General features: G+C 41.3%; 1 protein-coding gene across 10 annotated transcripts in view; it reads left to right on the top strand.

Annotated features, from left to right (window-relative positions):
* Window positions 1–181: 181 nt before the first annotated feature.
* Window positions 182–11,001, top strand: part of dtnbb (dystrobrevin, beta b) — a 49,328-nt gene continuing 38,508 nt past the window's right edge. For 5 of the 10 annotated variants that reach the window (XM_024436947.2, XM_024436954.2, XM_024436953.2 and 2 more), the window contains exons 1-5: window positions 183–499; window positions 5,466–5,514; window positions 8,118–8,185; window positions 9,944–10,024; window positions 10,238–10,451. In XM_024436947.2, the coding sequence (XP_024292715.1) occupies window positions 8,119–8,185; window positions 9,944–10,024; window positions 10,238–10,451 (362 nt within the window). In that variant the 5' untranslated portion in view covers window positions 183–499; window positions 5,466–5,514; window position 8,118. Of the gene's footprint in view, window positions 500–5,465; window positions 5,515–8,117; window positions 8,186–9,943; window positions 10,025–10,237; window positions 10,452–11,001 lie in introns of all 10 variants that reach the window. The other 5 variants (XM_024436952.2, XM_024436951.2, XM_024436949.2 and 2 more) reach the window with 2 other exon arrangements.

Genomic DNA, 11,001 nt, shown 5'->3' with positions numbered 1-11,001 from the left:
TACCGTGCACGTAAAATATCAACAAACGTGGGTCGTGACTCGTTAGTGGTTTTTACTGTGCGCGCCTCCAAGTGGCGCCTGCCGCTACGTTAGCCAGCATGCGCGCAAGCGCGTAGGGCCGTTTGTGATGAACGCGCAGCCTCATCTCCTTGCTTGCCTGCGCTTTGCTGTCCTCTGCTGTTCGGTCGTTGATGATGCTGACGAGAGAGAGCGCGGCGCTCGTACATTTTTATGAGACACCACGGTCCACCGCAATTCTGAGTCGTAGGCTATAGAACAGGAAACGCACTGGAAATGTAACGATGGATAGATAATCTCGATCGTTTGGCATTGCTCGGACAAGCAATAACGAACGACAGCGGACAGACAGCGTGCGAAATTTGTCAAAGGTGAGACTGAGCGCAGTAATGATTCACGAAGGAAATATCCTGACTACTTATCCTCCTCATCTGATGCTGATGATGGTGCTATAAACGCAACCTGCGTGATTTTCCTACTGGTAAGGCTAATAGATGCATCATTCTAATTGAAATAGCCTATAGAATGCAGAAGGCACGTCTAAATTAGGACACTACACATTTATGAAGGCAGATATTTAGGATAAATTATCACATATCATCTCAATATGAATCTTCCTTTAGATACATCGCACGCACAAATTAATATTGCGGAAACAAGGTAAATAGGGACTTAAATCAGTAAGTGGCCACGTCGGTCGAGCGGTTCCTTCAAGATCTGAGACGCATAAAGTAGTGTAAAGCTAAACGGTTCGTTACAGAGAGCGTTTGAGCAGCTACACAGAGACGGAAGTGGGTGATGTTTAGACATTCGAGCCCTAAAGCTGCCACTGCAGTGGCCTAGTCCTCCTTTTGACTCACGTAAAAGGATGTTGTCATTATTAGCTACCTACTCGACAAGGTGCGGTGAATACTGCACCTTTAATAATCGCCCTTTTAAACATTTAAATCACATTCAGACATCCAGTATATTTTTCCATAGCTTGAAGAATCACTAGGTTATTCGACGACATAATTTACACGTAGCTACTAGTTATTATATTAGTGTTTGTACGGGGATGCTCTTATAGAGGCTGATGCGCTAGAGTTCAGTAATTCCCAAAAGGAACCCGTGAAATGACATAATGCTTGGCAATAGGCCTACTATCATCCCTGTATTTGCATTTTGTTTATGTTGACCTTATTATTAAAAACGCCTATAGGCCTAATAATGCAGATTTAAATAGCTTCTTAGGCCTTTTGGCATATGATGATTGGTGATCATAATCATCACCACTGCATATTTTACGTTTCTGTTTTACCCATATGATGCCTTGGTAGCCCATTCTTATTTACAGTAAACTGTAGTTTAAGCCAACATATCTGTAAATGGAATTGAATTGTATTTGATGAACGTGAGACCTGCAGGCCCGTCACCAGGGAACTCCGAAGCTATTCATTATCCACCATATAATACCTAGAGTTCATTAGACATATTGACTTTTAATGTCTATAGGTCCAATGTAAATAGCCTTTCCATGGTTTATCAAACTATAATGTCAGCAATTCAGGACCAAATCTTGCATATTATGTTACTGCTGTCCACGAGAGACCAATCAAGCTCTGATATCTTCTTAAGGTACGTTCAGTTTCGCAATGGGCAATCTAAGATGGACATTTTCCTCAATATCAATAGAATGTATTTGTTTAGGGTAACCACTTCCTCATTTCCGGTCATAGTTGCCTACATATATGAATAGCTCAGGCAAGCTTACAGTAGGCCTACTTCATAGTTGAATGTTACAGAGGGCCATTGTAGAATTATTTTCTGACTTGCTTCTGTTAGTTTCCCTCCTGAGCTCAGCTTGTGTTTTCTAGCATTCTACATCCTGTTTACTACATATCATAATCATGTAATAACCCTTTATTACACAAGAACAACAGTATTATCACAACAATATTAGAATAAAGAGTAGGGAAACTATCAGATATATATATATATATGTATGTATATATATGTATATATATGTGTGTGTATATATATATATATATATATGTATACTGAGCCAAAATATAAATGCAACATTCAATAATGTCAACGATTTTACTGAGTTTACATTTCATATAAGGAAATCAGTCAACTGAAATAAATTCATTAGGCCCTAATCTATTGATATCACATGACTGGGTAGGGGCGCAGCCATGGGTGGACCTGGGAGGTCATAGGCCCAACCAGTTGGGAGCCAGGCCCATCCACTGGGGAGCCAGGCCCAGCCAATAAAAATGAAACTCAGTTTCCTCAGCTGTCCGGGTGGCTGCTAGGTGAAGAAGCCAGATGTGTAGGTCCTGGACTGGCGTGTTTACACGTGGACTGTGGTTGTGAGGCCAGTTGGACGTACTGCCAAATTCTCTAAATAACATTGGAGGTGGCTTATGATAGAGAAATTAACATTAAATTCTCTGGCAATAGCTATGGTGGACATTACTGCAGTCAACATGCCAATTGCACACTCCCTCAAAACATGAGACATCTATGGGATTGTGTTGTGTGACAAAACCACACATTTTAGAGTGGCATTTTATTGGCCCCAGCACAAGGTGCACCTGTGTAATGATACAGCTGTTTAATCAGCTTCTTGATATGCCACACCTGTCAGGCTTATATTGGTAAAGTAAAAATGCTAATTAACAGGGATGTAAAACAGATTTTTGCACAACATTTGAGAGAAATACACTTTTTGGGTGTATTGAACATTTCTGGAATAATTTATTTCAGCTCATGAAACATGGGACCAACACTTTACATGTTGCGTTTATATTTTTGTCTAGTATTCAGTAAAAGTCAAAAGTTTGGACACACCTACTCAGTCAACAGTGTTTTAATTTTTTTAAATATTTTTTAAACAATTTTCTACATTGTACAATAATAGTGAAGACAGCAAAACTATGGAATCATGTAGTAACCAAAAAAGTGTTAAACAAATCAAAATATATTTTATATTTGTGATTCTTCAAAGTAGCCACCCTCTGCCTTGATGACAGCTTTTCACACTCTTGGCATTCTGTCAACCAGCTTCACCTGGAATGCTTTTACAACAGTCTTGAAGCAGTTCCCACATATGCTGAGCACTTGTTGGCTGCTTTTCCTTCACTCTGCGGTCCAACTCATCCCAAACCATTTCAATTGGGTTGAGGTTGGGTGATTGTGGAGGCCAGGTCATCTGATGCAGCACTCCATCACCCTCCTTCTTGGTCTAATAGCCCTTACACAGCCTGGAGGTGTGTTGTGTCATTGTCCTGTTGAAAAACAAAGGATAGCCCCTCTAAGCGCAAACCAGATGGGATGGCGTATCGCTGCAGAATGTTGTGGTAGCCATGCTGGTTAAGTGTGCCTTGAATTCGAAATAAATCACAGACAGTGTCACAAAAAAGCATCATCACACCTCTTCCTCCACGCTTCACGGTCGGAACCACACATGCGGAGATCATCCATTCACCTATTCTGAGTCTCAAAAGAACACTCGGTTGGAACCAAACTTGTCCTTTGGACTCGTCAGACCAAAGGACAGATTTCCACCGGTCTAATGTCCATTGCTTGTGTTTCTTGGCCCAAGCAAGTCTCTTCTTATTATTGGTGTCCTTTAGTAGTGGTTTCTTTGCAGCAATTTGACCATGAAGGCCTGATTCACGCAGTCTCCTTTGAACAGTTGATGTTGAGATGTGTCTGTTACTTGAACTCTGTGAAGCATTTATTTGGGCTGCAATTTCTGAAGCTGGTCACTCTAATTAACTTATCCTCTGAAGCAGAGGTAACTCTGGGTCTTCCTTTCCTGTGGCGGTCCTCATGAGAGTCAGTTTCATCATAGCGCTTGATGGTTTTTGTAACTGCACTTGAGAAATTTTCCAAGTTCTTGACATTTTCCAGATTGACTGACCTTCATGTCTTAAAGTAATGATGTACTGTTGTTTGTCTTTGCAAATTTGTGCTGTTCTTGCCATAAAATTGACTTGGTCTTCATATTCTGTATACCCAACCCTACCATGTCACAACACAACTGATTGGCTCAAACGCATTATGAAGGAAAGATATTCCACACATTCATTTTTAACAAGGCACACCTGTTAATTGAAATCCATTCCAGGTGACTACCTCATGAAGCTGGTTGAGAGAATGCCAAGAATGTGAAAAGCTGTCATCGAGGCAAAGGGTGGCTACTTTGAAGAATCTCCAATATAAATATACATTTTTAAATGTAACACTTTTTTGGTTACTAGATGATTCCATATGTGTTATTTCATAGTTTTGATGTCTTCACTATTATTTCACAATGTGGAAATAGTACAAATAAAGAAAAACCCTGGAATGAGTCGGTGTGTCCAAACGTTTGACTGCTACTTTATATATGGCTCTGCAAACCCTTGCTCTCCAGCCACACGAGTGAGGAGGGAGGAATAAAAAAAGCCTGTCAACAGAGTTCCTGAGGGTTCAACCTTGGCTGGCTTCAATGACTACGTCCCAAATGGCACTCTATTCCCTATAATGTACTACTTTTGACCAGGACCCATAGGGCTCTGGTCGAAAGCAGTGCACTATAAAGGGAATAGGGGGCCATTGGGGACACAGACACTGACTGCTCACACTCAACTGGTCAGCTGATGCAGTTTCCTGGCTTGTCCGTCACCCCATAGCCACAGTGGGCTGCCATGTGATGGTGATACTGTACTGTATAGACCTGGGTTCAAATATTATTCCAAATCATTTCAAATACTTTATATGGGCTTGATTAAGCTTGCCTGGCTTAATAGAACCAATAGAAAAGTTCCATCAGTGCAAGCCCCACCCACCTGGCCTTCCAGGCAAACTCAAGCAAACGCTACAAGTATTTGAAAGATGTCAAAAAGTAACATCCTATGAACCCAGGTCTGGTGCCATCCAAGCCTATCATGCCATTCCCCGGGTTTTGGAACGAGTCATTGTATAGCTGTAATGGGTTTTGTGTCCATCATCATTAAGTGTCTCCTCGGGTCTGCATCCCTTGCTAGCCGTCGATGTCATTAGTCCACCGGATGCAGTCTTAGCTGAGTGGCGATGTCATGGAGAATTATTATTTGTGGTGTACATACAGGGTGTGTTTCCTAAATGGAACCCTGCCCTGGTCAAAAGTAGTGCTCTACAAAGGAAATACGGTGCCATTTGGGACACATTCAGAGAGACCGAGCAGGATCACTCAAGTGTTCTCTTGTGCCAGACACTGAAAGCGCACATATCTCTTTAGAGGAAGAATAACACAATGTTTTGTAGCGTTCATCAGGTCCTTGAAGGGAGGGCGTTAATGACTAATTTAAAAGTCAAGCCCATTTTGGCTGGAAGGACTGCTTATTTTAACTACTACAGAGCATACCAGAGACACAGAACATTAATTAAGGAGCCAACTAGCTAACTGACTATGATGTTTCTTCTCTTCACAGGGCAGCAGCAGCTAATGCTTCACTTTGTTTGAAATTCAGCCAGCGACAGGTACATATACCTCTGGGATTTTTATCTTTCATCAGACAAAAACATCTGTAGATTTTTAGTGAGCTTTTTTCTTCAGCTTTATGCATAGACAATGTCTGTTTAAATGTATGGTATGTGTTGTACATGATTGAACATTCCATATATGATGTAAACTTACAGAAGAGGGATCAATGTATAGAGTACACAGAATCAGTTAGATGAATATGAATATGCATGTAACTTTAAAGATGTGCGATGCAGAAATGGTTCCGCCATTTCCTGGATGCAAAAATGTGAATAGTTTGCTTAATTTCTGTTTGTGACAAAACAAGCAAGTATAGTGTAGAGAATCATTGTACCATCTAAACAGCTGTGAAATAGCTTTTCCATAACCAAAAAGATTGTATTTTCAGCTGTTTGAAGCTGGTGTACAAATCCAAAAGGAAAAGAAGCAAAACAAAACTTAAGAATGCAGAGCATAGAAAAAGCTCACATAGAACATATCTACCTCTTTTTAGACTTGCTTTCAATGATAATAAATAGAACACACATTTCGATGTGAATTTGGTCGGGTCTCCCAAGAAGTTACATATTGCAGCTTTAGTGTAAAAAATGTATAGGATGTTTTATTTTCACGTGGCTTTAATTGACCTTGATAATGTATAAAATGATTACAATGAAATGATTACAATGAACAGTACCAGTCAAAGGTTTGGACACCTACTCATTCAAGGGTTTTTCTTTTTTTCTACATCGTAGAATTATAGTGAAGACATCAAAACTATGAGATATCACATATGGAATCATGTAGTAACCAAAAAAGTGTTAAACAAATCAAAATGTATTTTATATTTGAGATTCTTCAAAGCAGCCACCCTTTGCCTTGATGACAGCTTTTCACACTCTTGTCATTCTCTCAACCAGCTTCACGAGGAATGCTTTTCCAACAGTCTTAAATGAGTTCCCACATATGCTGAGCACTTTTTGGCTGCTTTTCCTTCACTCTGGTCCCAACTCATCACAAACCATCTCAATTGGGTTGAGGTCAGGTGATTGTGGAGGCCAGGTCATCTGATGCAGCACTCTATCACTCTCCTTCTTTGTCAAATAACCTTGACACAACATGTGTGTTTTGGGTCATTGTCCTGTTTAAAATCAAATGATAGTCCCACTAAGCGCAAACCAGATGGGATGGCGTAGCGCTGCAGAATGCTGTGGTAGCCATGCTGGTTAACTGTGCCTTGAATTCAAAATAAATCACAGACAGTGTCACCAGCAAAGCATCCCCACACCATCAAACCTCCTCCTCCTGCTTAATGGTGGGAACCACACATGAGGAGATCATCCGTTCACCTACTCTGCGTCTCACAAAGACAGCGGTTGGAACCAAAAATCTCAAATTTGGACTCATCAGACCAAAGGACAGATTTCCACTGGTCTAATGTCCATTGCTTGTGTTTCTTGGCCCAAGCAAGTCTCTTCTTATTATTGGTGTCCTTTAGTAGTGGTTTCTTTGCAGCAGTTCGACCATGAATGCCTGATTCACGCAGTCTCCTCTGAACAGTTGATGTTGAGATGTGTCTGTTACTTGAACTCTGTGAAGCTTTTATTTGGGCTGCAATCTGTGGTTCCATTAACTCTAATTAACGTATCCTCTGCAGCAGAGGTAACTCTGGGTCTTCCTTTCCTGTGGTGGTCCTCATGAAAGACAGTTTCATCATAGCGCTTGATGGTTTTTGTGACTGCACTTGAAGAAACATTAACATTCTTGAAATGTTCTGTATTGACTGACCTTCATGTTTTAAAGTAATGATGGACTGTTGTTTCTCTTTGTTTATTTGAGCTGTTCTTGCCATAAAATGGACTTGGTCTTTTACCAAATAGGGCTATCTTCTGTATACCACCCCTACCTTGTCACAACACAACTGATTAGCACATTAAGACACAACTGATTAGCACATTAGCACAACTGATTAGCACATGATTAGCACATTAAGAAGGAAAGAAATTCCACAAATTCACCTTTAACAAGGCACACCTGTTAATTGAAATGCATTCCTGGTGACTACCACATGAAGCTGGTTGAGAGAATGCCAAGAGTGTGCAAAGCTGTCGTGAAGGCAATGGGTGGCTACTTTGAAGAATCTGTAATATGAAATATATTTTGATTTATTTAACACTTTGTTGGTCACTACATGATTTCCACGTGTTATTTCATAGTTTTTGATGCCTTCACTATTATTCTACAATGTAGAAAATAGTCCAAATAAAGGAAAACCCTTGAATGAGTATGTGTGTCCAAACTTTTGACTGGTACTGTACAATCATTACTGGTAATGAATGCTTGCGGTTTTATTTCCCTCAAAATGAGTAGTAGGCCTAATGTATACAAAGGGGAGAAGAAACGCCGTAGTCAGTACACAAAAGCCTGATCATGTTTGCAGTAATTATGTAATTAATTAGTGAGTAGGTAGTAATGCTTGCTGTATTCTTTCCCCAGAATGATTTGAGGAGGGCAGTGAAGGCCGATAATACAGCTTGATAACGTATATTGTTTACAATGATTGTCATTAAATATTGCGAAGGTCATGCGTGCTTATTGCCTGTTCTGTTATTCCCCTCAGAATGATAGAGGAGGGCAGTAAACGAGGCAAAGCGATGGTGGAGAAGAGACAACTCTTCATGGAGATGAGTGAGTAGACTGACTGAGAGCGAAATCTCTAGAGCCAAACCGTTACTATTCATTCACACTCTGCTTTGTCGTCGCAAAGCCATTCATACCCATACACTTTAGAGTATACAGTGCATTCGGGAAAGTATTCAGACCCTTTCACTATTTCCACATTTTGTTAGGTTACAGCCTTATTCTAAAATGTATTAAATGTATGCTTTTCTTCATCAATATACACACAATACCCCATAATGACAAAGCTAAAACAGGTTTTTAGAATGTTTGCAAATTTATTAAAAATAAAAATCAGAAATACCTTATTTACATAAGTATTCAGACCCTTTGCTATGACACTCAAAATTGAGCTCAGGTGCATCCTGTTTCCATTGATCATCCTTGAGATGTTTCTACAACTTGATTGGAGTCCACCTGGATATGATTTGGAAAGGCACACGCCTGTCTATATAAGGTCCCACAGTTCACAGTGCATGTCAGACCAAAAACCAAGCCATGAGGTCGATGGAATTGTCCTTAGAGCTCCGAGACAGGATTGTGTCGATGCACAGATCTGGGGAAAGGTACTGAAACATTTCTGCAGCATTGAAAGTCCCCAAGAACACAGTGGCCTCCAGAATTCTTAAATGAAAGATGTTTAGAACCACCAAGACTCTTCCTAGAGCTGGCCACCCGGCAAAACTGAGCAATCGAGAGAGAAGGGCCTTGGTCAGGGAGGTGACCAAGAACCCGATGGTCACTATGACAGAGCTCCAGAGTCCCTCTGTGGAGATGGGAGAACCTTCCAGAAGGACAACAATCTCTACAGCACTCCACCAATCAGGCCTTTATTGTAGAGCGGCCAGACAGAAGCCACTACTCAGTAAAAGGCACATGACAGCACGCTTGAAGTTTGCCAAAAGGCACCTAAAAAACTCTTAGACCATGAGAAACAAGATTCTCTGGTCTGATGAAACCAAGATTTAACTTTTTGGCCTGAACGCCAAGCGCCATGTCTGGAGGAAACCTGGCACCATCCCTACGGTGAAGCATGGTGTTGGCAGCATTATGCTGTGGGGATGTTTTTCAGCGGCAGGGACTGGGAGACTAGTCACGGTTGAGGGAAAGATGAACAGAGCAAAGTACAGAGAGATCCTTGATGAAAACCTGCTCCAGAGTGCTCAGGACCTCCGACTGGCCTGAAGGTTCACCTTCCAACAGGACAGCGACCCTAAGCACACAGCCAAGAAAACAAGTGGCTTCGGGACAAGTCTCTGAATGTCCTTGACTGGCCCAGCAAGAGCCCGGACTTGAACCCAATCGAACATCTCTGGAGAGACCTGAAAATAGCTGTCCAGCAACGCTCCCCATCCAACTCGACAGAGCTTAAGAGGATCTGCAGAGAAGAATGGCTGAAACTCCCCAAATACAGGTGTGCCAAGCTTGTAGCGTCATACCCAAGAAGACTCGAGGCTGTAATCGCTGCCAAAGGTGCTTCAGCAACGACTGAGTAAAGGTTTTGAATACTTATGTAAATCTGATATTTCAGTTCTTATTTTTTTATACATGTCCAATAAAAATGTTTCCTTGTCATTATGGGGTATTGTGTGTAGATAAAATAAAATAATATAATGAATTTTTGAATAAGGCTGTAAAATAACAAAATGTGGAAAAAGCCAAGGGGTCTGAATACTTCCCGAATGAACTGTACACTCCCCTTCCCATGCAGTGGGTTTTGTGTGTGGTTGTGGTAGAGTTGTTGATTCGTCTTTTTATTTTTATCAGGGGCACAAAACTTTGACGTCATCAGGCTGTCGACCTATAGGACGGCCTGCAAGCTAAGATTTGTCCAGAAGAGATGCAACCGTAAGTACCGCCTGCCTGGCTCGTTTGGTTTCCTCTCCTGAAAATGACATGCAAGTGTCCTCTTACTCTCTTAACTTTTCAAACTGTTCACATTACACTGTGTTACATGTGTTTGTTTCATATATGGTACACTTGAATATAATTAATTGATGTTAAAGAAATCTGTTCTTTTCTAAACTTCTTTCCTCCCCTCCTGCTATCCCCCTATCCCAGTTCACTTGGTGGATGTGTGGAACATGATTGAGGCGTTCCGTGATAGCGGTCTGAACACGCTGGACCACAACGCAGAGATCAACGTGTCTAGACTGGAGACGATCCTATCCTCGATCTATTACCAGCTCAATAAGCGTCTGCCCACCACACATCAGATCAACGTAGAGCAGTCCATCGGCCTGCTGCTCAACTTCATGGTGGCCACATACGACAGGTGCAGTAAATTAGACACAGGATATACAGTACATTAGATATAGGATATTAGATACATACATTTGCTTTGAACTGCTGTCTGAAACGTGCTATACAATGACACATTCTGTACATATTGTGCATGGATATGTCTATGGTGCAACACCTTATTTACAGAACAAGATATAATTTCTTACTATTGTTATGATATTTGGGGGACGGGGGTCATTTATTGTTAGCACACAGTTAGGCAACACACTCTACCAGGATAAACTTCCACACTGCACTTCCACACTAAGATCCCACAGTTGACAGCGCATGTAAGAGCAAAAACCAAGCCATGATGTCGAAGGAATTGTCCTTAGACCTCCGAGACAGGATTGTGTTGAGTCACAGATCTGTGGAAGGGTATGAAAAAATGTATGCAGCATTGAAGGTCCCCAAGAACACAGTGGCCTCCATCATTCTTAAATGGAAGAAGTTCGGAACCACCAAGACTCTTTCTGGATCTTGCCGCCCAGCCAAACTGAGCAATCGGGGGAGAAGGGCCTTGGTCAGGGAGGTGACCAAGA

Source organism: Oncorhynchus tshawytscha, linkage group LG11 (genome assembly GCF_018296145.1).
Source record: "Oncorhynchus tshawytscha isolate Ot180627B linkage group LG11, Otsh_v2.0, whole genome shotgun sequence".
Taxonomy (NCBI): Eukaryota; Metazoa; Chordata; class Actinopteri; order Salmoniformes; family Salmonidae; genus Oncorhynchus; species Oncorhynchus tshawytscha.
Note: the sequence above shows the minus strand (reverse complement) of the source record. Positions and strands in the feature narration are given on the sequence as shown.